This window comes from Malania oleifera, chromosome 13, assembly GCF_029873635.1.
Source record: "Malania oleifera isolate guangnan ecotype guangnan chromosome 13, ASM2987363v1, whole genome shotgun sequence".
Lineage (NCBI taxonomy): Eukaryota > Viridiplantae > Streptophyta > Magnoliopsida > Santalales > Ximeniaceae > Malania > Malania oleifera.
In genome coordinates this window covers 56,856,496-56,884,235 of record NC_080429.1, presented here as the reverse complement: position 1 = coordinate 56,884,235, position 27,740 = coordinate 56,856,496, and the positions used below count along the sequence as shown (strand labels likewise).

At 37.0% G+C, this 27,740-nt stretch overlaps 2 protein-coding genes across 4 annotated transcripts; one reads left to right on the top strand and one right to left on the bottom strand.

Annotated features, from left to right (window-relative positions):
- The first annotated feature begins 29 nt into the window (after window positions 1-29).
- Window positions 30-23,020, top strand: LOC131146982 (ribulose-phosphate 3-epimerase, chloroplastic). Of its 3 annotated transcripts, XR_009134518.1 has the most exons (10): window positions 30-402; window positions 10,534-10,648; window positions 10,927-11,067; window positions 11,157-11,270; window positions 11,534-11,612; window positions 20,897-21,006; window positions 21,085-21,141; window positions 21,683-21,752; window positions 21,856-21,959; window positions 22,784-23,020. XR_009134518.1 is itself a non-coding variant. In XM_058096897.1 (9 exons), the coding sequence occupies exons 1-9, from the start codon at window positions 287-289 to the stop codon at window positions 21,903-21,905; spliced, it is 852 nt and encodes a 283-aa protein (XP_057952880.1). In that variant the 5' UTR covers window positions 30-286; the 3' UTR covers window positions 21,906-23,020. The 3 variants fall into 3 exon arrangements, 2 of the variants coding, with proteins under 2 accessions (XP_057952880.1, XP_057952879.1); XM_058096897.1 differs by having other exon boundaries at window positions 21,856-23,020; XM_058096896.1 differs by having other exon boundaries at window positions 21,683-23,020.
- Window positions 23,021-24,814: 1,794 nt separating this feature from the next.
- On the bottom strand, window positions 24,815-27,530 carry LOC131146981 (pentatricopeptide repeat-containing protein At5g61400). The gene has a single exon (XM_058096895.1). It carries the CDS (start codon window positions 27,449-27,451, stop codon window positions 25,427-25,429), a length of 2,025 nt encoding a protein of 674 aa, XP_057952878.1. The 5' UTR covers window positions 27,452-27,530; the 3' UTR covers window positions 24,815-25,426.
- Between the last annotated feature and the right edge of the window lie 210 nt (window positions 27,531-27,740).

The following is a 27,740-nucleotide window of genomic DNA, read 5'->3' as shown; positions in this document are numbered from 1 at the left end:
AAATCAGAAAAAACCCCAATTCTAAATTTGGATATTTTTCTTGAACTCTGCATCACTCTTCCCAAGTCAGCGACGAGGGCCAACAATTGCAGATAAGGAAGCCGCCCAAACTAATCTGCCACGTGTCAAACAAGAAAAAATTTCCCTGAATTTCTGGGACCAATTTAAGCCCCTTCCTGACGACTCTCTGCTGAGTGACTCGTAAGCGGAACAGCGAGGGAAGACGAGAGCTGCAGTACCATACTCTTCCACCTAACCGCTGAGAGAGAGAGAGCGGAGAGAAAGAATGGCTACAGCTTCACTGTATTCATCAACGCTGCAGTCCCAGATCAATGGGTTTAGACGTGGTCTTAAGCTTCAGAAGCCATCTTCCTCTCATCTCAATTCACTCACCTTTACAGGGTAACATCTTATAGCTTTTATCGGTTTGTTGTCCTTTATTGTTTATTGATTCTTGAAAACCAGATATTTTATATGATGGGAAGCAGAGAAATCTCTACATTTCAGCTTGGTATTGACTTTCCTTTTTTTGAAAAAAAATGAATGGTATTGACTGCGGTGTAATATAGCAATATATTCCTTTCTGGCTGTAAGCGTGCTAATACAAATCACGTTTTATGTTAGAAGGTTTTCAATCCCCTACATCACATTTTCTTCTTACCTTTGATTTGAGTTCATTGGTTATTCAAATTGTGCACCTTCTATGTTTGCGAATATGCCTAGCTGAGGTCCAAAGTAATGACATAATGATGATTTGAAATTTGAATAGAAAGTCAGCTTTTTTTTTTTTGTCTGCAAATGTTAATCGGACTCTTGATTAAGTTATTTCCTGCTGAATGAAGTCATTTCTCTAGAAAACATAGATGGCCATGTTTTGCCAGCAATTGGGGCCTTGGAAATTGGGATTGCAGACCTCAGTTCCAACTTCCAGTTCCATTCTTTGGTTGCGTTGTATACCTAATTAATTTAAATTTGACTATCCCTATGCTCACCAAAGCAATTTTATGCACAAGCAAGATTGTTGAACTGCACAACATTTGAATTCCCTATTTAATTTAATCCATGCAACCAAATACTTCTTAGAGGTATCAGCACCCTGGCCTCTCTCTCTCTCTCTCTCTCTCTCTCTCTCTCTCGCCAAGTGTGAGGGTGTGGTTCAAAAGATTTGCACTAAGCAGGTCATGGAAAGTAAACACCTCTAAAGTAATATCTCTATCATCTTTAATTTTCCCATTTTTGTGGAGTAGGACCACAAATTAATCAGTAGGTGCCATGTTGGTCTTCTAAATATGATTGATTTATATTGTGGCATGTCGTTAGAAATATTTCAAATGATGGGGGTTGGATCGCTTACTTTCTTGAGAATATATTTATGATAAGTTTTTGATTCAATATCCATACTCAGTTTGGATTTGTTTGATGATTTGATTATTAGTTTGCAATGGTGTGTACTAGATCATCAAAGCTGAGAATTCCCACTTGCTACTGTGGTCTCTCCACTTTTCTCTAGTGCAACTCATGGTTGGATTTCTTATGCGAAGTAAAAGTGTATTATTTACTGTGAATGATTTCCCAATTTTTAATGGATCCATGTAATTGAGCTTTATTAGAGGAAAATAGGGAGGATGCCGCTGAATAATTCTTCTAGAGAGTTGATTTCTTGGAACCCATCTAGATCCATCATAAAGAGCTAAACTGATTAATCAATAGCTTTGCAGATCTTTTGATATATTATCAATTCTATAATGATTTTGAGCTTATAATTTGTCTAGTAGAAGATTCAAGATGACTTGGGGTGGACTAGTTAATCATTTGAGAGTATCCATAATAACTTTAAACATCATATTTGTAATGAATTATGATTTCCATTTGTAACAGTGTGTACTAGCTTGTCTCTTGGAACCAAGAATTTAAACATTGTTGAATCTTCCAATTTCCTTTGCTACAATCCACTATTATTGGTTACAACAACAATAACAACAAACCACACCTTAAGTCCCATTAAAATGGGGTCAACTACATGAATCTTTTTTCGCTAATTCACACAATCGAGGGCGTTTTCCTTAGATAGCTTAAAAGCTATTAAATGCTTTCTCTTTATCCCATTTTATGTTATTTTAGGTCCACCTCTATCCTCTTCTACTACCAAGGATAGTAACTAGCTCACTCCTCCTCACTTGTGCACTATTTGGTCTATGTTTCAGATGCCTAGACAATCTAAGCTGCCCCTCTCTTATCTTATCTTTGATTGGTGCTATGCCTAACTTATTATGAATATGTTCATTCCTTCATTTATCTTTTAATATCATACCACTCATCCACCTTAGCATTTGTATTTCAACACTTTTTACTTTTTAGATATCTTTCTTATTTTCTTAATATTCTAATCTATAAAGCATGACTGATCCTATTGCTGTCCTATGAAACTATCTGTTGTATAATTGGGTAAAATGGAAGACCTTTTCACAATGATAGGTCTCTCCCTCTTTTTATAATATATGTCAAAGTACTTACTGATAACCATAATGCCCTTACTAACTCTCACTTGTTAACATAACACTTAAACACTAACAATGCTAAATGACTAAGATAACCATCAACTCTCTCCCTCAAGTTGGAACATATATATCATGTGCTCATTGCTTGTTACAAATGAGTTTAACACGCACCCCTGGGGCTTTAGTAAATAAATCAACAAGCTACAAATCAGACTTCACATGTGTGGTGGTAATGAGCTTCTGCACAAGTTTCTCCCGAACAAAGTGGCAATCAACTTCAATGTGTTTTGTCCGCTCACGGGAAGACCAGGTTGGATGCAATATGAATGGCAACTGGATTATCACATATAAGCTCCGTAACTGAGAATATGGTAAACCCAGTTCTTCCAACATTCTCTTTAGCCAAACAAGTTCACATGTAGCGTGAGCCCTGACCCTATACTTTGACTCAACATTGACTTGGCCACCCAATTTTGTTCCTTACTCCTCCAAGAAACCAAATTTCCACCAACAAGGTTACGTGGATCTTTTATCAGAAGGTGACCCGACTCAATTTGCATCAATATATCCTTGAATATGAATGTGACCTCAATCCTAATGTAAGAGACCTTTCCTAGGTGCACCTTTGAGATATCTTAAGACGCGAATTATTGCATCCCAGTGACTTGTTCTCGAAGAATCAAGAAATTGACTCACAACACATGTTGCGAAAGATATATCCAGCCGAGTGACTGTGAGATAATTTAGCTTTCCAACAGGTCTCCGATATCATCCTAGGTTGGGCAACAAATTACCCATATTTGGCACTAGCATGCTGTTAGGATCCATAGGTGTATCAATGAGTTTGGATCTCAATAGTCCAGTCTCATCTAAAAGATCAAGAGCATACTCTATGACAAGATGGTTCCTATGTGAGATCTTGATACTTCTATACCCAAGAAGTACTTCAATGGTCCCAAATCTTTTGTCTGAAACTTAATCTAAAGGAAAAGATTTTGGCTCTAAATACCTCGATCATCATCACTAGTAATCACAATATCATCAACATACACAATAAGTAGAATCCTTCCATATTGAGTATGACAATAAAATACAGAATGATCTACTGCACACCATTGAAGGCTAAACTCAAGTAGTATAGCACTGAAGCAACCAAACTATGCCCTCGGAGTTTGTTTTAAACCATATAGTGACTTCTTGAGCCAACACACTAGGCCTGACTCCCCTTAAGCAACAAACCCAGGTGGTTGCTCAATATAGACCTCCTCCTGAAGATCACGATCTAAGCATGTTGAGGCCACTGAAAGGTGGTGGCTAAGGATATGAACAAACGTATTGAGGCAAGTTTAGCTATAGGGGAGAATGTGTTTGAATATTCTAGGCCATAAACTTGAGTATATTCCTTTGCAACAATGTGGACCTTCACTCGAGCCAAGAAACCATCTTGATTAACCTTCACTGTATACACCCAACGACAACAAACCACAAACTTATCGAGAGGAAAATGTAACAAGTCCCAAGTATCATTATCTTGTAGAGCATGCATCTCTTCTATCATTGCAGCCGTCCACCTAGAATGGGACATGGCTTCAAAAGTACACTTGGGAAGAGCAATAGAAGATAGGGTACTAACAACACAATTGTGTGAGGGTGACAAGAAATCATAAGAAACAAAATTAGAGATTGGACGTTGGATACAAGTGCATTTCACTTTTTGAACAACAATAGGAGGATCCACCACTTGGGGAATAGGATCATCTGATGAGGGAATTGGAGGCTAGAAGTGGAAGCTGAAGGAGGCTCTCCTCCCTTGAGTAGTTGTGTGTACACTTGTAGATTGGGATAATCAAAGTGACAAGAAGGGCTCAAACTGAATGAAGATGTAGGAAGGTTGGGCGAAGGAAATAAGTTAGGATCGGGAAGGCTAGGCAAAGGAAGAGACTCATCAAGGCCAATAGAACTCAAGGAATTATAATAGTATGGTGTGGGCTCAAACAACGTGACATTAGTAGAGACAAAGAATCAATTAAAGTGGGACTATAACATGGATATCCTTTTTGTGTATAGGAATGACCTAGAAAAATACATTTGATAGCATAAGGATCCAATTTATCCCTTCTTGGATTTAATTGATGGACGAAGGACACAACTAAATGTATGAGTTGGAAGGGAGAGCAAAGGAGCCTTGGGGAAGATAATTGAGTATGTGATTTTGCCATGAAGGACCAAAGATGACATTTTATTGATGGGAGAGCAAGTAGTGAGCACGACATCACTCCAAAAAACTTTGGGGACATTCATTTGATACAAAAGAGTTTGAGTGACTTCAAGAATATGTTTGTTTTTCTGCTTCACAACTCCATCTTTTTGTTGAGTGTAGGCATAGGATGGCTGATGGATCATGTCAGAGTTTGTCATATAGGTGATGAATTTAGTACTGAAGTACTCTTTGGCATTATCACTGTGAAGTATTTGGATTGCATATCAAACCGAGTCCTTATTTGAGAATAGAAGGCACAAAAGATATTAAACAACTTTGGACGATCTTTCATTAAATACAACCAAGTCATTCTAGAGTAGTCATTGACAAAAATCAAAAGTATCGAAACCCCAACTTTGATGTGACATGACTAGGACCCAAACATCGAAATGCACTTAAATAAAAGGGCTAATGACTCTTTTATTGATTGGGTGAGAAAGTAGACAATGATGCTTTCCTAATTGACATGACTCACAATTGTCGTTAGACACGGAACTCAAAGGAGGAACTAGATGTTTTAACTTGTCCAATGATGGATGACCTAGGTGACAATGGATTTGATGTGGTGTGGCAACGACACTACAAACAATAGGAGAACAGAGTGACTCAAAGTACTAAAGTCCACCAGCCTCACGTCTTGTGCCAATCGTCTTCCTCATCTTCAGATCCTGAATAAGGACATAATTAGGAAAGAAGGTTACAGAGTAATTTAGTGACTTCGTAATTTTACTAACAAACATGAGATTAAAGGGGGATTTAGGAATGTCAAGAATAGAAGAAAGAGAGATGGAGGGAGTAGGATTTATTGTTCCTATTCCCTTGGCAGCAGTAGTGGACCCATCAGCAAGGGCAACTCGAGGTAGATTTGTAGAATACTAGAGAGTTAAAAAAAATTGGTGACACTTGTCATATGGTCAATAGTAGCAGAATTGATAACCAAAGGAATAGTGGGAGAGATACTGGATGACATACATACGCGGTATGGTTATTTTTCTGAGCAAAAGATGCAAAGTGATGAGATGCTTGTTGGGATGCTTGATACTACAGGAACTTTAAATACTCTTCCTTTAAAACAGCTATAGCACTCAAACAAGTAATTGACAACGGAGACACACTTTTGGGATTTGGCCATCCCAACACAAATGCAACCTCGATAGAGTAGCAAATAAAAAATACATGGCGGGCAACATGTTTTTCAAATTCACCAATCCCAACATACACAACCTTCGACAGCCAATGCAAACCACAAGCCCACAACATACAAACCAGGAACACAGCAAATACCACTGTTTCAGGCTCCATGAACTCAAATAAACATTGACAAACAGCTTTGAGAAGCATCAAACAACCATTCCTCGGATGTCGTAAATGAGAAACTAAAAAAAAGGTGGGATCTTTGGACAAAACACATCCCGAAAAACTTCAATAATATGTTTATAGAGGGATTTGAGCCCTGCTGGAAGAATTCAGCCCAGAAACATGCCTGAAATTGGCTTCATGTGCTGGCACGTGGGGTCGGCCCTGGCAGCCTTCGATCGGAGTGCGAGGGCGCCTGGGGAAGCTGCTGGAGATGAGACTTCAGTGGAGGGCATATAGGCAGTGTCTGTGGGTGACTATGGTGTTGTTTTTGCAAAATCTATTGTGGATTTTGTGTTCCTGAATTGGCAGTGTCATTCAGGAATTTTTCGGCTACTGCCCTGGCTTCCAGCAGCTGCTGGCTACTTTTTTAGGGCTATAATGTTGCTGTAAATTCTTCTATGATGGTAGACATGCAGTGGATTTAGGGTTTTAGGCTTCGGTTTTGATGGTGGCTGTGACAATTAGGGTTTAGGTCTTTAGAATCATGCTCTGATATCATGTTGAATAATTGGGTAAATGAGACCTAATCACAATGAAAGGTCTCTCCTTCTATTTATAATATATGTCAAAGTACATGCCAATGACCATAATGCCCTTACTAACTCTCACTTGTTAACATAACACTCACATGCTAACAATGCTAAATGACTAAGATAACTATCAACACTATCCTTTTAATTTTAAGGGTATTCTATGATCACACAGTACTCTCGAAGCACTCCATCATTTTAGCTAACCTGCTTTAACTTTGTATTACATCCTTGTCAATATCTCCTTCTGCTTGCATAATAAATTCAATGTATCAAAATTTGCTAATGTTATTAATTTCTTGACCATCAAGTTTAATCTTTTCTCCAATATCCCTTCTACCATAGCTGAAATTACATTTTATATATTCTGTCATATTTATAATTATCTTCAAACATCTAGACTCCAAAGCCTCTCTCCATAATTCTAACTTATATTTAACTCCATTTATACTCTAGTTAATCAAAACTATATCATCTGCAAACAACATACACCATGGTATCTCGTTTTTAGATACTCCTATGTACACCTATAGTGTTTGGAAAATCGTTGGCGTGCTACTTGCATTCCTAATGCTAGTTGTTGCTTTATCATTCATATCCTTAATGACTGAGAACTTCCCTAGTTATACTATTATTGGCTTTCTCTATCTCAATAAAAACCATATGCAAGTCCCTCTTCCCACTTCCTTTTCCTAAACTTTTCCATTAATATTTTTAAAAGGTAAATGGTCTTTGTACTTGATCTCCCAAGCATAAAACCAAATTGATTCTTTGATACCCTCATTTCTAGCATTCCTTTTTGTTCAATTACCCTTTCCCATAGTTTCATCGTATGTCTTATAAGTTTAATTCCGTGATAGTTACAATAGTTTTGAATATCGCTTTTATTTTTTATTTTTATATATAGGTATTAATGTGCTTTTCCTCTATTTATATACTATTTCTTAGTTTTTATAATTTTGTTGAATAAATTAGTTAACCATATACTTTCATTATCCCCTATGAATTTCTAAACTTCAATTGGAATGTTATCTATTCCTATAGATTTCCCTACTTTCATCTTTTTTGAAGCCATCTTAACTTCCATGGCTCTAATTTTTGCAAATAAATCTCATATTTTTAGCCTTTTCTTCTTTTGTTACTTCTAAATTTAAGCCTTCAATTTGGTTTTCATTAAACAACTTATTGAAGTAGCTTCTCCACCTTCCTTTTATTCTTCTTCTTAATTAAGACATTATCATCATCATTCTTTATACATTTTACATTACCTAAGTCCTTGCACTTTCTTTCTCTAGCTCTAGCAAGTCTAAACGTGTCTCTTTCCCCTTCTTTTGTATCTACTCTTGCATATAAATTTATCATAAGCTCTATATTTAGCTTCACTTTTGGCCTTTTTGCATCTTTTCTTGTCACTTTATATTTTTCAAAGTTTCTATGTTTCTACAATTTTGGCGATGTTTTATACCAATTTTTTTTTTTTGTCATTATAGATGTTTGGACATCTTGATCCCTCTGCTAACTTTATTTACTGGATGAGAGTATTTCCCTAGATTCACCTAAATCTCATTTGCAATATTGTTAATAGAATTAGACATCCCTTCACTAGAGAGTGTTGAATCTATCTTATCCCCTATTGTCGAATCACTCTTTGATAATTTTATCTTTAAATTTTACTGTGTTTTCTCCCTTTACACTCCACCATATAGTTTTCTTGCATGATTTATGTTACTCTTTTTCTTCCATTTTTTAGTACATATATCTAACACTAAAACTCCATGCTTTGTAGTCAAAATTTCACTTGGGATAACTTTACCATATTTACATGGTAAATGATATCCCCTCCTAGTTAAGAAAAAAAAAAATCTATTTGGTTTTATTTTGTCCATCTTAAAGGTTATTAACTATTCTTTTCTCTTAAAGCAAATATTCATTATAACAAGATCGTATGACATGGTGAAGTCTAAGATCATGTCATTGGGCTCTTTTTTATCTCCATATCAATGACCTCCATGTATTCTCTCATATCTTTTATTGTCTTTTCCAATATATCCATTCAAATTAGCTCCTATGAATGTTTTCTCAAACCATGACATACCTTGTATAGTACTATCCATATCTTCCCAAAATTGTCATTTAAGATCTTTTGCTAAGCCTAATTAGAAAGCATAAGCACTAATAACATTTATTATCTCTTGGCTTAAAGCTATATTGATTTTTATGATTCTATCCCCTACTTTTTTAACATCTATCAACTATCTTTTAGGTCTTCGTCTACAATGATTCCTACACTATTTTTATGTTTTTATTTTCCAGTGTACCAAAGCTTAAATCCTAATTTTTCAATTTCTCTAGCTTTCCCCCTACCAACTTGGTTTCTTGAAGGCAGGTTACGTTAATTTTTCTTCTAATCATTGTGTCAACTATCTCCATATTTTTCCTGTAAGTGTTCCAAGTTGCTAATCTAACCCTAGTTTCCTATACTAATTTCTCTCCCTCCTAGAATGACTCAACTTAGCTCACCCTTGTCCATTTTTCATTACATCTCGGTAGTATAAGTGCAAGACCTCATTCGTAGGGGACGCGCTAGTGAATATTTGGTAAGGATTCATATAATTAAGATCTGACACATTTTATGCTGGTTGTCAGCTACCTAACGCAACCCTACTCCTTCTCCCAAGCTTGGCACCAGCTGTTTGTAAAGAGATTTAGGATAGTTAGTGCTGCACATGTGGAGTGTATATATTCAAATTCTAATTGTTAAATTTTGTATATAATTTCTGTAACTCTATATTAAAATTAGAAAAGGATCATGTGCAATAGTTCTATTTTCAAAATTTGGGATGGAAGAAAGGCTAGTGCTAAAAATAAAAAAATAAAAAAAACTGAAATGAAGTATTAATTGAGATTATAATTTATACATAAGTTGTGCGATGTCTTGAGATTTGGGTGCATCTTATTCCTGGACTGCTTTAATAATCAGAGCAATGATTTCAAAACCAGTGTTAGGGCATGTTTGGAGCAAAGAGTGTTCAGAAAATATCATGTATCTGGCAATTGATTGAGAAATTAATATTGTATTAAGTACTGACAATAGAAAAGGATTGTGTAGATATAATGGGATCAGAAGAAAATCATTCAAAAATGGAAGCCCAAAAAACAAAAAAAAACCAGCGGCCTGAACTTAAAACTACTCCCTTGAGGGAATGCCAAGAGCAAAAAGCAAAGTCTCAGAGAATTTTGGGTGTTTTTGGGGGGTGGGGGGGGGGGGGGGGGGGGGGGGTGGGGGAGGGAATGAGGGATGGATCTCACCTGAATACCCCTACTCTTTGTATTATTGCAATGATTCTTTTGAAAAGATTCTACTTCTCCATATTTTTTCAGCACGATTCCTTTGGTACTTTTTCATTTCCTTATAATTGAATCCATCAAACCCCATTCCACTGGTATGATCTCCAAAACTTTTCAGCATATTCCACTGGAATTTTTATTGCCTTATAATTGAATCGATCAAATCCTTAGGCTTTTAACTGTTTTGTATTTCCTGTTTTGGACAATTGTAGTGAATTTGCAGTCCTTAGAATGTGAGACAATGATTCTGTGCATTGTCACTGAAGCCAAAACCAATAAGGATAACAATTATTCTCACAGCTGTTTTCCATGGTGGCATATGTACAATGTATCCAGAAGTAATATGTGGCTCTAGGAAGACTGTCAACATTCTAGTACCTTTTCGTTAATTTTACTCCTCAATGCATTTTTCTTTTATTTGATGAGTCTTTCAGGCCTTCTTTATAGCTAGAGGATAAGTTTAATTTAGAACATTGCACTCACTAAATTGGCATTTTATTACCAAAATTTGGGTTAATTTTCATTGTTTGATTTCCAGGAGAAGCTTCCGAACTGTAGTTAAGGCATCGGCTCGGGTTGATAAGTTCTCAAAAGGCGATATCATTGTTTCTCCATCTATTCTCTCTGCCAATTTTGCAAGGTTGGGAGAGCAGGTACTATTTTCAAATCTTTTTTTGCTGTTAAAGAAGAGAGAGCCGTTTGAACACCCAATGTTGATTATCTTATGCTTTATCATGAGTCTATTCTTACTTTCTTTTTCTTTTTCCAATTTTGAGATTCCTTGAACTCCAGTGGCAATTTCTATTCCAGCACTTTTTTTAAACATAATTTTGTTTTCCATGTGTTCTTTGGTGTCATCTGTAAACTTTCAGGAATTTGTCATGGAATTTAATCATCCATGTGTCTCGTTTGACCCTTATTTCACGTCTAGGTAAAAGCAGTAGAGTTGGCAGGCTGTGATTGGATTCATGTTGATGTAATGGATGGTCGTTTCGTTCCTAATATTACAATTGGACCTCTTGTGGTGGGTGCCTTGCGACCGGTGACAGATCTTCCTTTGGATGTACACTTGGTATTCTTCTTTTTTCACATTTTCTGTGTATTGATTACTTCTACAGTGGATGATCTATTTCTTACGGATGTGAATTATAAGCATTGCAGATGGTTGTGGAACCTGAGCAGCGAGTCCCAGATTTTATAAAGGCTGGAGCTGACATAGTTAGTGTTCACTGTGAGCAATCTTCCACTATCCATTTGCATCGTACAATTAATCAAGTAAGATTTTTCTTTTGAACCTCATCATTGCACCTTATGGGCTATTCATTTGTACTTTGAATCAATTTTTACATGAAGAGAATATTTTTTAAGTTTGAAATGTTATTTGGCTGTTCTTTTTAAATTTTGAATTATAATTTGCAGGAAGTGGAGTTTAAAATTTTTCTTTTTCTCTAATTTTGAGTTGCTTATTGAGCTGCACATTTAACCATTTACTTCTTGTCTTCATTCTAGACATCCTTTTTATGTTTCTTGTGATTCAGATAAAAGGTTTGGGAGCTAAAGCTGGAGTTGTTTTAAATCCTGCTACCCCGCTCAGTGCAATAGAGTATGTCCTCGATGGTGAGATTATTTTCCTTTTTAATGAGGAAGTAAGCACATTTAATTTTTTCAATATAAAACTTCAGAAGGCTCTTTCCCCTTGGCAGTAATAGTCCCTTGTATAAGTTATTTGCATTCTATATAGATTTGTGCATAGGGACAGGCTTCAAATAGTAAGATTACTTTAACACCCCACCTTTCTTTTGTTTTTGTTTTTTTTCTTAGTTTTTTATTTTTTATTTTTTAATTTTGGGCGTGTGGGTTGGACAACTTGACTTGAATGCCCTGGATTGGAGGCAATTAGTAGACTCTGCTAGGTACATAATTGGGCAGGATGAGCGAATAAGAGCAGAAACTCCAAGGCCTATCAAAAGAGTAGCAGTGAAGTGTTTATTTTTGTTTGAAATCTAAAATAAATTGATGTCTCAATGAAAAATACAGAACTTTTGGGTTATAGAGGGATAAGAGAAGAAATGAAGTGATTAGAGGGAGAAAACCCCGTCGTCAGTCCCCTGTAGCTTGCATACCACTCTAGGTCTGACATAAAAAGGGCATCCCAGGGCCATAAGGCTTCCCGCTTTGCGAGGGTAAGGGAAAGGTCATCACAGTGTACGCAGCCTTACCCCTACTTTTATGTAGAGAGGCTGTTTCCTTAGACTCAAACCCATGACCAACCAGTCACAAAGGAGCTCCAAGTCTGACATGAAGGGCAAAAATACCCATGCTCATATGGTCATACCACGGTACCACCTAATTTCTAAAATAGCATATTCTCTTCTAATACTACCCTTCGAGCTTGCGTAGATATCACCTAATCTCAACTTGTTACAACAATTAGTCAAGTTGAGTTTGAATAAAGACTTTGAGAAAACATCTCCTAAATAATCCTTATCTCCTAACTAATCCATAGATTTCACATATGGAGTCCTCACGAACCTTCTTCATTGCAACATCCCTCACAAATGACAGTCAACCTCAATGTGCCTTGTCCTCTCATGAAACATTGGGTTGCTAGCAATAAAAATGGCTGATTGATTATCACCAAGCAAACCTAAATTGCAAGAATCTCATCTCTGAACTAAGAGACATCAACCACACAAGCTCGCTACTAGTATGGGCCATGGCTCGGTATCTTGCTTCAGGACTGGATCTTGCTATACTAGTTTGTTTGTTTTATGTGCTAGGCAACAAGATTACCACCCATACATATATGGCATCAATCTTCAACACAGCCATCCAATCTACATGACAGCATCCCATGATCTCACAGTTCTTACCTTTATATATCACAACTTTGACATAAGAAACTTCTGAGATGCTGCTGAATCCTACAAACACCATCCTAGGGTGGCTGCTTGGGATTTTCCATAATTGACTCTTGTAACATACATATGTCAAGTCTAGTGATAGCCAAGTAGTTCAACATGCCAACCAACTGCCTATGTCGATGTTTTTCTTAAAAATTTGGTCTGACATCCTTACTCAACTTTGCTTTGGGATCCATAAGAGTATCAGTAGGAGTATTTTTAGCTCTTAACATACCAATCTCACTTAGCACCTCTAAAGTATATTTTCTTACTTCAAACTATTTGAATGCCAAGGAACTAACGCAGGGTGCCCATGTCCTTAATTTGAAATTTTACTTGATGCCATTATGTGACATCTGAAATTCTGTTCCACTCATTGCTCGTGAGGATGACATTATCAACATAAATTACTAGAAGTACCACATCAGTATCCTTTTTTCAGGAAAAGACCCAACAATCAAAACAGCCCTAGATAAAACCAAATTCAAAGACCACTGTATTAAATCAATCTCAAAGAGATTGCTTAAGGCCATAAATGGCCTTATACAATCAATATGCCCTGTCATTCTTCCCTTGAACAACATACCTAGGAGATTGCTCCATGTGCACCTCTTCTTGCAAATCTCCGTACAAGAGACATTCTTCAAATGATTAATACCATATGTTTGGATGTACCCTTAGCAACCAATTGAGCCTTAATTCATTTGGTAAAGCCGTCAAGAAGATATTTGACAGTAGTACACCCAACACCTAACTAAGTCCTTCCAAGAAGAAGATCCACCAAGTCCCAACCCCTCGAGTGGTTAAGGGAGTCATTTCTATTTCCATTGGCATGGCTTCCAATCAAAATAACTGCCTGAGATCATTTCATGAACAGAATTTAGCTAAGCAATGAGATTAAGGTGAAAGTGCGGTATGCTTGAATACACTTTTCGGCCCGGGAGTATATAGAGTCAGAGGGGAGGGGGGGTGAATGGACTCTTTCACGTATTAACGGCTTTCTTTACAAAATAAAACTCTTGGCAAGATTCAAGCAATTATGTCACAATATATCGAATGTAAATCAAGCACAAGACATAAAATAAAGAGTATAGGGAGAGAAAGATCAACCCCGGTATTTTTACGTGGTTCGGTACCAAGCCCACGTTCACACCTTGGGACCAACCCAAGGATTCCACTATAAACTCCTTCACTGGCGGAAAAGTTTTACAAGTCGGGAACAAATCCCTACACTTGGGAACAAATCCTTACCGCGTTCACCAAGAGCCTTCACTCAGTTCACCAAGAACCTTCACCAAATGGTTCACAAAGAACCTATTACAACGAGATGATGATTACAATAAAATGCTCCTTATTGAGCTGATATCAAGTGCAAAGAAAACCTCACACAATTCTCTCAAAGATTGAATCACACAGATTAAAGAGCAAGAGAGAATGAGCACTTGATATGAACAACTAAAATGCAAAGTGTAAAGTGTTTAGGTTTTGGTTATCAAAAGATATATTTCACTAAAATGATCAAAAACCCATGCAAAACAAGTCTAAGAACTTGTATTTATAGCCAAAATACCAAGCTAGCCGTTATGTGTCTGTTGGGAGTGAATCCCAAAAGAAACTAGCCATTGTTGTTCAGGTCCTGATACGAGTTGTCGACGAGTCTATCCCAATTGTTGACGAGTGATCTTCAGTTGTTGACGAGTAATGCCTTTTCATTGACAAGTCACCTAGGCTGAAAAACATGTTTTGGTTACTGGAAAAATTTGTCGACGAGTCCAAATCATTCGTCAACTAGTCATGCCCATTCGTCGACAAGTCTATGCCATTTGGCAGAAACTCAATTTAGGCTATTGGTTCTATTAGTCGTCGATTGCATCCCATAAGTCGACGAGTGTTATGTTTTTTCATACCAAAAAGCCTTTTTATGACTTAGAACATTCTTGGACAAAAGTATATGAAATATATTAAGTCTAATGAAGATTTATACTTGTCCAAATGAGTTTCCCCTTGAATATAAGATATCTTGTTTATGAAAACAAATTTGAAGACTCATTTGATATCTTATATGCTTAATATGTCCTTTTATAAAAATATTCTTAACTTTCTTGAGGCTTTAGGACATAAAACATGTTTTGTCAAAACCGGGACGAAGTATATAAAATTTTATAATACTAGGATGTTAAAAACTTGTCCCTTATGAAAACATGTTTTGAGTTTAGAATTCTTTTGACAAACTCTTTGATTTAACTTTGAAAACTATGAAAGTTGAGTTTGTGACTTAGGTGAAATCCTATAAACTCATGTGTCCTAGTATGCATGTGCAATTGCTCAATTTTTGCTCAAAATCATGCAAGAAACAAAACCGCAAGAGGTACAAAATATACTACCTCAAACACAACCTAGTACATTAAATTCTACATTAAGCTTCCTTTGGTATGCTTGAGTCCTTTCTGAGTGAGTGTCCATCTGATCTTTCCTACTTGACATCTATTCAGTCCGATCTTTGCCTTTGATCCAATACTTCATGCATTTGACATAGGAACCTGTACTAAACATGATTTGCAAAGATGGGAAATACTAGGAACAACATATAGGTTAATATCATCAAAACATATAAACCATGATAATGTAGCCACCAAGGCTAACATAAGGTTTTAAATAATTAGTACAATGTGTCTGGGTGTATCCCTTGGCAATTAATTGTGTGATAGAGCTGTCAATGATATATTTGATAGCGTAGGCCCAACACCTAACTACTTCCAATAGGAAGATCCACCAAATCCCATGCCCCTCAAATGGTCAAGGCAGCTGTTTTTGTATCCATGGCATGCTTCCACCAAGGGTTTGCAAGTGCTTTTCAACATGTGAGGAAGGAATAGAAACAAAGGAAAAGGATGAGGCAAAAATTGCATAGTAATAGGAAAGTGAAGAACCAAAACTTAATGAGCAATAGGATAGGCAACTAAGGATTTCTAAGTACACTTTCTAGCGAGCAATTGGCAAATCCAAGGCACATTGGCCCAAGCCTAGTTACTTTGATCAGTCGAAGAACTTGACTGCTCTTGAGAGATTCATATTTGGCACGAGAAACTGAAAATAAAGTGGCCACATTTTAAATTCTGCGAGTGATATTTTGACTGCAACTGCAAACTTTTGATTGTGTCTAAGGAAAATTATAGTTTTGCCGAGAGATTTTCAAGAATACAGAAGAGAGAAGCTGAAGATAAAGTAGCCACATTTAAAATCTTGCGAGTGATATTTTGACTGCAACTGCAAATTTTGGGTGTGTCTGAGGAAAATTAGAGTTTTACCAAGAGACTTTCGAGAATACTGAAGGGAAATTGGATCTGATCATGATAAATTGAAGGTTTCTGTGAGATTTTCGAATACTAATGAGGAATTGATCCTACCAGCATCAGTTCTACATTTCTCATCTTACTAACATCTGTTCCAGATTTGCTGCAATATTTTGGAGTATTAGTGTGAGTAATTGACTGCCACTGCAAGATTTTGACACCGCCCTGATAATCCAACTTCGAGTGTTCGATATATATTTCTGGAGGAAAATTCAGCTCTGTCAGCTTCTAAACTCACATGAATTTGAGAAATGTTAGATGGGCTTCTAATCTTCTATGCTTTGTCTTGAGGATATTGCTTGTTTCAATGAAAATTTTTCCAAGTGAGAATTCCCAGATTGTTTGTTTTGAGTACAATGAGACACTGGAAACAAGGACAAGATTTGCATCTTATAAGATTGTGGCCTGTGCCGCTGAGTGGTGGGATAGAATACTATGCTACCGAAGACATGTCAAACTTTTTTTGGTTTAGAATGAAAAGTTTGTTAGTTTCATAATTTTTTCCCAATTGTTATGTCTAGATCGTCTTTCATCTCTATAAAAGAAAGAGTTCTTATATTGGACACTGTGAATCTCAAAATGGCCTATCAAGGATGAAACATAAACTGTTGTTATCGACTATCCATATGATGACAAGGAGGAAGTTGGGTGAACCTAAATTTATTGGTGTCATGGATTATCCATGTGAGAATGAAAGCTCCTTTTGATTGTGTGGATGGTAGTCCACATGATGCAGTCCTTGAAAAGCGAACAAATTCAATGGAACAAAATGTTTAAGGTGTAGAAGGGACTGAAGGGTACAAGGAGCAGGAACTAAATTCAATATTGAACTTGGGAATTCAATTCCAAGCAAGAGCTTTTTAGAGGATGAAATTTTTGACTTGTGATACCATAGCCCCCCACTCCCAAACATAAAACAAGCCTTGAATCATCTTCCAATATCAATTTTATTGAGAGTGGGAATCTTGAGGAGGATTCAATTATTCGTTGTTGATATTTGCATGTCCATTGAAAATGGACAATGTGAAGTTATAAGTTGAATGGCTCATGCATTAATATTCATCACTTTTGTTTTGTTGTTGTCAAACTCAATGTTGAGTTTTCTTTAACAAGGGGAGTTTGATGGAGGGTCACTTGCAGATGGTTCTAGCTGATCATATTTTGACTGAAGATTTAAAAATTAGGGATTTGATGAACTTGTTTAGTTATTGAAAGCATTCACCACTTTTAGTTTTCCAGAAAATTATACAAATTTCAGCTTATTTTTAAGTTTTTCCAGATTTGCATTGAAAAGATAAGAAATAAATGGTTTACTTAGTTGTCCAAAATGTTTTTTCATTTTTTATTTCTAGATTTCAAAATCTCTATATGAGTATAGCCCTATCGTTCCATGTTTTAAAGCATGCGCCGTGTTGCGATCCCATTCTCATTCCATGAACCAAAACGTTCCAATTCTGGATAACTTTGCATAAACCACACAAATCGAAGTCCAAGATCCAAAGTCCATGCTCCCTTATGTAAAGTAAGAGTTGGAATCTAGAAATTAATAAAAAAGATGTTTTCCAACTTTTTCTATATAAAGTTATAAAATTGGTAAACAAGGTGGCATTTTTGTAATTGTTTGAAATATTAGAAATGGAAAATGAAACTCTTTCCACAAAAAATGGTGCCAAAACCTTTTAACATTGTTCATTTTAAAAAGTAGATAACCTTTTTGTAATTTTTTTTAGAAAAACTACTATGGAAAGCAAGAATTGTTTTCCACAACAGGCCCTTAGGTTATTTGTATTCAGCAGTTTTTAATGACTTTGTGGTTATTTTATGAGTTTTGATTGTTTTGGGTTAAGGTTTCTTAGTTGACTATAGGCTTATGATGTAAGAATGAGCAACTTTGTATGATTAATTGAGTTTTACGTATTTCTCTCTCTCTCTCTCTCTCTCGCACACACACACACAATCTTTATCTCCCTCTCCCTCGTGTCCTCGTGTCTTCTTTCCATCTCCTCTTTTTGTTTTGCTTTTTATTCTGTCCTTATTATCTAACTTCTGTCTCTGACCTTTTGTTCTACCATGTTGTTTCTCCCTTCTTCTCTTCTTCCCTCTGTTTATTCCCCCTTGATTCTCTCTTTGTATTTCTGTTTGATGCTGTCCTAAAGCATCATGTTTGTGCCTACTTTTTGTCTTTCTTAAATCCTCGGATCTTTACTTGGAACAGGAGTTGAAGTTCTTTCTAGAGGAATAATGTAGGAAGTAGAAATGGAAGGATCAACACCAGCAGGAAAAAAAATTGTTGATGACTTTATGGGGTCAAAATTGTTACACTTAAGAAATAGGATGCCTCCTAAACTAGGTGATTTGCTCACTAACATAGTTCCTATAAGCGTGGGGATCTAGGTACGTGATGTAAAGGGACTTTGTCCCCATATAACAATGGAAGGCATCTTGTTAAGTGGTAACAGGCTGTAAGGACAGCATTAGTCCAAAAGATTTAGGAACATGCATGTGAAATAGTAGAGATTGTGCTATGTCTAGTAAAACTTTTTTTTTTCCATTCAATAACTCCATATACACATGATGTTTGAATATATTTCCTTTAGCCAAGCAAAAATATGAAGCTCATTTTGAATATGTTTAAGTAAAAATTTGAATTCAAAAGCCAAACTGAGTGTTCATTTCTTTGTGGAATTGAGTGAATGTCTTAAGAAGTTCAAGCCTTTCATTTAACAAATAGATCCAAATCATGTGCGAAAAACCATCCACAAAGAACACAAAAATATTAATAACCAGTCAAATTTTTGACTCTGCATGGACCCTAAATATTTGAAAGAATGAAGGAAAATAATGATTTATTACGAGGTTCGTCTCTAGGCACAAAAGAAGCCCTACTGTGCTTTCCTAATTGACACAAAACACACAAAATAAGAAATAGACTTGAAGATGGGGAACGATTTGTTGAATTTTTTTAAGGGACGAGTGACCCAAATGAGCGTGCGATCAGAGAAACACCATGACCAGAAATTGAAGAAGTATGACAAGAATAGATCTACCACCATCACTGTCAAAATAGTACAAACCATCCTTCTAAAAGGCCCTCCACCATACTCCTCAAGGAAAATTTAGGCACATATAATACATATGAAAGAGGAATAAAAGAAAATGAAACAATATTGCCATGACCAAAAACTGGTGTAACTAAGCAATAGTAACCTTAGAGTGGAAAGTAGTGGGTTGATCGAAACAAAGTAGGATTACTTGTCATATAGGTGGCAGCACCAAAACAAGTAATCCAATGTGAAGAGGATGGTGAGGCAGGAAGTTTGGCAGAACCTGAATGGGCTACAGTAGCACTAGATGTAGGTGATTTAGTTTGGAGTTGTTGAACCATGTGGACAAGATTCTTATACTCCACTTGGGACATAGTAGATGATGTAAACTCTCTAGTGGAGTGGCCGTGTGTACTCGAAGTGTCAATGGTAGAATCACCTTTAGCAATAAACATATTGGCCTAAGTTTTCTTTTCCATGGAGATTCCAACAATGATCCACACGGTTTTCCTTGACACAATGTATCCAAATGTGAGAATTGCCCCGACGAACTCCTTGTCCTATGCATGACCTCCGCCATGCCATTGGAACTTCGATCTCATAGTCCAACAATTCCCTTACAATGATTAGAGGCAGTGCCAACCATGGCTTGGCTATCATGGGAATAAGCTTGAGAAGAGATGACTATTGAGTTATCTTTGGTGATCAATTGGATTTTAGCATATGCTTCATTCATGGATGAAATGGGATCACCGGCAAGGATATGATAATGAATGGTTGAAGTTTAGGACTCAACCTAGCCAAAAACTCTTAATCATCCCTATATCCTAACCCTAAACCCTGAACCCTAGACCCTAAACCCTCAACATTGGAAGATATAGAGTGCCTCCCACCTACCCTTGAGAGTGCTAGAACACTCATTGATGGACCTACCTTCTTGGTCATATTCGAAGAACTTCTTTAACAAGTCAGAAACGCTGGTTTGATTTTAATCTTGTGAGAAGCTTTCACGAACATCATTCCGTACGACTTTGGCTGTTCTATGAAATATCATGTTTGCAACATTCGTGGCTCTATGCTATTTGACAACCACATGAGCAATATGTATTCACTTTCATCCAACCTTCATAATACTTCGAGATTGGAGATAGAGGAGAATGTAACATATACTTGGACTTCTATTTTTTTGTTAATATACACTCACACTGCCTTCGACCACAACTAGTAGTTGTAGGATCCAACCGGTGTGATGGCTGTTACTTGCATGTTAAGATTATCTGTAGGGGCCATCAGAACCAAACACCAGGTCTGCCTTATTTATATATTAATAATAATAGGACATGAAGGAGAGAGATACCCCCACTTGCATCACTAATTTAGTCTTCAAACATTTTCAGTTTTTATGTAGATATAGGAGGGATCAATGAAATTGACAGCATAGCAAACAGGTGAAACAGTGGTAAAAGTAATACAGTGCTCAATTTTTAGCTGGGTCATCCCGAGTGATTTCTTTTAATGCCAAGAAGTTATGTACTTATTATGTGCAGTTCATCTGGCAAAAGATTGAAACTGATGGGAAAATCTTCTTTGCCTGTTAACAGTGGTTGATCTGGTCTTGATTATGTCAGTAAACCCTGGATTTGGTGGGCAGAGTTTTATTGAGAGCCAAGTAAAGAAAATCTCAGATTTGAGAAGAATGTGTGCAGAAAAGGTATTAAGATGTCATTAATGTTGTCAGCTTCTTGTCTAACTTAAACGATAGTGACAATTTGCATGTCTGCTTTTTCAGGGAGTAAACCCATGGATTGAAGTGGATGGTGGAGTTGGTCCAGTAAATGCTTACAAGGTACCTGTGAGGTTTATATGGTTTTTTATTAGGATATGACCCTAAATATAATGATTTTGTGAAATTGTGTTATAATTCCAACTGAAAAGTTGGGGTAAAGTTCAGGGTCTGTAATTGTTTGTCCACCTTTAGTGTTGATGAGTATTTTTGACTCCCATTTCCTTAGTAAAAGTTTCAAGCCAAAAGGTTTTTGGAATCCATCTCAGAGAAGCCACAAGAACCATTTCTTTTGTAACAATTGAAAATTATCCAAAAATCTATTTTTTTAGTTGAGGTGTGAACATGATTTACAACTTTCATAATATGTTTGCCTCTAATTTTATCTTCTTCTTCTTCTTCTTCTTTTTTGGTGCATAGAAGAGGAAAATGAAATGAAATGAGGACACAATTTATGTCAATCCATTCAACTAAAGCACTTTTTTATTGCAACAATTCATAAGAAATATACATCCAAATGGACCATTAATATCAATTTATGAGCTGCTGAACTTCTGATGATGTGATTTAAAACTGGCATTCATTGTTGTATCAATGTTGCCAGGTTATTGAGGCTGGGGCCAATGCTTTGGTAGCTGGGTCTGCTGTCTTCGGTGCAAAAGATTATGCTGAAGGCATGAAACCACTGAACCTTCAAAGTTTGACAGGGAATATATTTTCACACATTTAAAATATATTCTAACTCCATTTTTATGTGAATAAATGATGGTCTTGCAGCCATAAAGGGAATCAAAGCCAGCAAAAGGCCAGTCGCTGTTGCAGTGTGAACTCGAAATGATCTGATTCAAGTCACTTGCATCATTTGCATTCTTCATGGATGTGTATGTTTTCTTTTCACTTAATAAATTTTCCTATAATTTTTAAAATGCAATTTTCATAATGTTTTTGGATATAGAAACAAAATCAGTCAGATGAACTTTGGAGTGATCACCAAAATTATGATAGTAAAGAAGATGTAAATTTAATCTTTTCCTCCAGATCTTGTGATTGGTCTGCTTCAGTGTAATTATGAAATACATAAATAAAAAAATGTGAATTTAATCACTTCTCCCAAATCTTGTAACTGACCTGCTTCAGAGTGATTATGAGATACAGATGAAATAATTGTCTTTGATTCTTTTTGCTGAAAGTTTGGTGTGGACATCAGTGCATTGCAGGTTCTATCTGAAAGAAATACCATGACATGGCACAAATGTTTGATTAAAAAAACAAGGGGGTGTTAGGACCTTAATGGCAAAAGGTTTCAGCAGGATTACACATGCCATTTAGAATGACTCAATTTTGTTCAAGGTCTTTGAAATTAATTGTTCCGTGCTATGAATAAAAGTGGAAAGAAGCTGGAAGTTAGGACACAATGAACTTTTGGTAATTTTGGAAGCACAATAGGATTGCTGCGGCTGAGGAAGCATCACACATGATTATCTTACTGTTAATAACTTTTCTTTGTTTATTTTGAATAGTCAATTTCACTTGCATCAGTGTTATACATTTGTGTCATGCTATTGCATTGCAGACAGGGTTTTCCACAAGTTTTTGGAAATCATTTGAAATAATGTACTTCATTATTGTGAGCTAAAGCATGCACTTGATACTGCCCCAGCATGTTTTTACTTAATAACCTAAGATGATTCTCTTTGTATTGCAGATATCAGCCACAAATAGAAACAAGAGATTCTTGTTGGCTTCATGTTGTTGGATGTATTGTTTTGTTGTGTTCAATGTCTCTGGCCTTGTAAAGAAAAATAACAGGAAAAACAGAGTGCTGGAGTTTGCAGAATTTGGGCATAACTTTGCAGGGAATGAAGTAATTCAAACTTTGCAGGCTCGGAATGTAGTTGTAATAAATCACATGTTCATTAAAATTCAATTGATATAGTTCTTTTCCATCTCTTATTTTTCTCCTGCAGACAAAAAATCTGCCAGTGCAAAAGAAGATTAAGACGGCAAAAGTGAGTTGTGGAGTGGACAAACTTCTCTCCTTGCCGAAAGTTCCTTGGCATCTGGGGAAGTGTGATAGTACCTTTAACCATAGTGATGGTACAGTGACACGGTGTTTGGGTCAATATATAGAGATTTGCATTCACCATGCCTGGGAGGATTTATGGGTATGGAGGACTACTCTTACGCAGCTCACCCCCGTTCCCTTCAAAGTGAAAAAAAAAAAAAAGGGGGGAAAGAAAGAAAAGAAGATGACTTGAAATGCCGTAGTTGTAGACCAGCTATGATCATCTTGCCTACCTTTAAATTCATAGAATTTAGGGCATACACAGTAGAAAAATTTGTAGGCAAAGAGTTAGGAACATAGCAACTTACCTGTGGTGCGACTTCTGGTGAATTATAATAGAAAATGGAGCATGCAATTGTTTAGGGACTGCAAAGCTGCTGGGTTTCTGATCCACTTGCCAAGTTTGATACTTTCTAATTTATTGAGTTAGAAGATTTTTCCCTGTTATGAGTTAAACTAATTGATACTTGAATGAAAATTTCAATCTGGCGAAAGAATTCTTATTTTGACCTCAGAGTTCGCTTTGATGCCACACCAGTTTGGTATTTATGTGCAAATGTTGTTTATATGGTGAGTCCAGTTGGGACAACAAAAAGAATGCAGAAACTAAATGGTATGTCAAAGTTATAATGGTGTGATTGGTTCAGTTCACTTCAGAGGATCCTGTGAATCCATTCCAAATAGGGTGTTAAATTTTCACCCGTAAGGTTTTGCATTTTAATGAATCATTTATGTGATGGCCAATTCAAGAGACATTTGACTTGGATATGTTACAAATGGCAACAATCTTACTCATTTGGACAGATTTTCTAGCTTTGATTAGCATTCAGCAAGGATTGAAGTTGCGGGAGAGTAGCCTTAGGATTCATGGTTATAATGTGCTGAAGAACCTCATAAATCTTAGCACTCAAAAGGATGATACCAGTAGATGCCAGGAGTCCTCCAGCACCCACTTCATTTGATCTCTAACGATCATCTTCTAGCCCCACATGCCTCTGGCAGTGAACATATTGGACATGGTAAGTGAACTGCTGTACCAAGCTTAAGGTTTCCATAGAGGCTGCTTGCCCCTAGCAACGTTTGCCACACCATGTATTTGGCATGCATTGGCATTTGCAAAATGAACTGACAAGCTTCTTCAAGGGGCCCAGCTTGGCATTATAGATCCACCATGCAGCCGAAGTAAGAAGCCCAGCCTTCGAACAATATTCATCATGCAAGCTTTCGAATTGTATTGTCCCTTCCACCATCCCATAATGGCTGCAAGTTATTAAAACTCCCAAGAACATAATATCCTTAGGGAGAAACAAAAAACTCCTATGACCACCATTCTGTGATTGGAAATCGTACCCATATTTGCTTCATTTGCGCAATAAGTTTGAGAGCTTCTTTGGCTTGTCTAGGGAGTGCATGCCTGACAATAATGGATGTCCAAATTGCTATATCTTTCTTCTTGACGTGGTCAAATAACCTTCAGGCAGTTCTTGATATCCCCACATTTTTGCAAATGTCTGTATTGAGCCTTTATTCACAACAAACAAAAGCATAAAATCCATTCTCCCAAGTCCAATTCACCAAGAGCAGCACTATTTCTTGTAAAAGAGAGATCCAAACCGTATGTAGGCTTAGTTCAACATATTATAATCTGATTCATAAAAAAAGTGGCTGGAATTTTGGCTAAACAAGAAGTATTCAAAATTCTTATTTGATTTGGACTTCAAATAATCTACATAACCTTATCCACATTTCAAAATCCAGCTGGGGTGACGGTATTACAAGACTTCCTTTCCCAAAACCAACTTAAGTAGCCAACTTTTTTATTTTGAAAAAAAAAGAGAGAAAAAATGAATTTTCTAAAAAATTGACCCCACATGGTACCGAGGGGGAAAAAATCAACCCTAAGCAGTCAATCAAGCAGCTAACATCACGAGCCCACGGTTGGGGCCAAATCAACTAGGCTTTTTTCCCTTTAATCAATACCTCTTCAAGAAATGGTTGAATATGCATTTTGTTCCACAGAAAAAGAGGCAGCGCTGTCTCAGGTACAAGAGATTTTACAAGGTCACCATGGAGGCTATTGACACAACCATTGCTTCCAGACTTGGCAAGAGGAACATCAATGTTGCAGCATCCACACCATTTTTCCATTTCTCAAGCTCTTTGAAAAAAGAATGTTCAACATTTCTTAAAAAACCTCTATTTAGAGGATTTCCACCCACAAGTTGTTTTATGGTTCAGATTAGTCGCGAACTGTTGCCTCATATCACCAAGAAAAATGTCTTGTTACAGAAACTCCCGATTCAAATCATTTTCTAACATTGATAAATCCTCAGAACACCTGGAAGCTGATTTGACATCTCCATTTTCTCCATAACCTTGAGCCAAGACCTGGTATAGGACCGCATTTGGCATGATGCCCATCTTTAGCATATCAGCCTGCAACATCATCACATCAAGCATATGCTTTGCTCGGAAATGTGCTTGTAAAATGATAGTGCAAGCGATCACATCTGGTGTCAAGCTATAACATCTCATATCCGTGAAGAATTTACTGGCTTTAAAAATCCGCCCATCTTTGCACAAACCTTGAATTAAAGCTGTATACGTTACAACATTTGGGGTGCAAGACTGGCTATTCAATTCATCCATCTCACTGACAGATGAACTAGATGTAGTTTTGTTAAAGAAAAGCTCAACTGCACTCCAAGTCCTTCCATCCTTGCACAGTCCATCAGTCAAACAACTAAGAGTGAAAACATTAGGAGGGGGGCCTACCTCTAGCATCTCCTTATGCAGTCGAAGAGCTTGTTTTGTGTTACCATTTTTACAGTGCCCATCAATCATGGTTGTGTAGGTAACCACGTCAGGCGCCAGGCCTTTGATTATCATTTCTGAGTATAATCCCGTGGCATAATCCATGTTCCCAGCCTTGCAGTAAGCATCAATCAAGGTAGAGAAGGTGATGACATTGGGCTCTATACCCTTTTCTGTCATTTGAGAACAAACATCCAAAGCCTGGTTGATGCTTCCTTGTTTACAGTAGCCATTAATTAGTGTATTGTATGTCACAGAATTTGCAGTAACTCCATCTTTCTGCATTTTTTGCAACAGTGCATCCCCTTCTTCCACTCTACCCACACCACAAAGGCCTTTAATAAGTATACTGTATGTAAAAACATCGGGCAAAATGTAAAAAATTTCCATCTCTAAATGCAAATCCAATGCTTCCGACAGGTTCCCTGCTTTACAATGGCCATCAATCAAACAATTATATACAAATATGTTGGGAGCAACGCCAAACTTGGCCATAAAAACCAAAAGGCTCTTGGCTGCTATCAATTCACCCACTTTGCAGAGGGTGTCAACTAGGATACCGAACGTAATAACATCTGGCTCCACGCCATCACTTAACATTTCCCTATACAAGCCAAGAGCTTCTTTTATATTGGCCATCTTGCAGTACCCATCAATCAGAGTATTGTAAGTGTACAGATTTGGAAGCACGCCAGATTTCCTCATTGAACAAAACCAGCTGTCTGCATCCAAAATTTTACCCTCACTGCACAGACCACGTATAAAAATTGTATAGATAACAACATTTGGTTCAACCCTCTTTTCAGCCATTTCATCGAACAACTTTCGTGCTCTCGAAATTTCCCCCGTCCTGCAACACCCGTCGATCAATATGCCATAAGTAACCGTATTTGGCGACGCCCCACGAGAGACCATGTCCCCATAAATCTCCCACATTGAATCGAACATCTCTTTCTTGAGCAAGCCATCTAAGAACGCATTGCAAGCCTGCATCGCTGGCAATCTGCCAATCTTGTAATAAACCCAAGACGCTTCTTCAACAAGACCCATTTCAGAAAACGCAATAATTAGAACTCCCGACACATTGGGACTGACTTTAAAGCTTTCTAATCGATTGTTGAGCACATTGAACACCGATAAACAGACATGGTCGGGTTTACGAGACTTTCGGAGGTTTCGGATGAGGTCTTTCATCAAACACCTGGCTGTGGTATACAATTTGGCCCCGGTTAAGACATGAATGATCGCGGAATAGAGCTGAGGGCTCTTGGCTACGTGTACTCGTTTAGAAGCCCATTGGAAGAACTCGAGTGCCTGTCTGGGACTTCTGCAGTTGAGTATAGTTTTTGTGAGATTAGAGATTGATGGAGTCGAATGTGAAGCCGAGGAGGAAGAAGAAGGCAGTGAGGAAGAACATGTATTCGATCTTGAGATAATCAGGGGAGAATTCTTGGGGAATATGAGTTTGCAGTTCAGCGGGAGAAGCTTCAACATTGGTTAGGCGAGACACCATTGATATTTGATACCCTGTTCGTCGAACAATGGACGCACGGCAGCTTAATTTAAAAAATAAAAAGGGGCTATTGGCTACAAAAATTGACACCGTGTACCGCTTGCAGTAAAACGACGATGATCTGCTTTAATGCTTTTAAAAATAGATAAATTATTCACAATTAAAATTGTATACAAGTAAAAAGAGTCAATAATTAAATGTGTCAATTAAGTATAAGTATAAAAATTAGCACTGATTTTTTTGATATGTTGATGCCTTATCTTTAGAAAT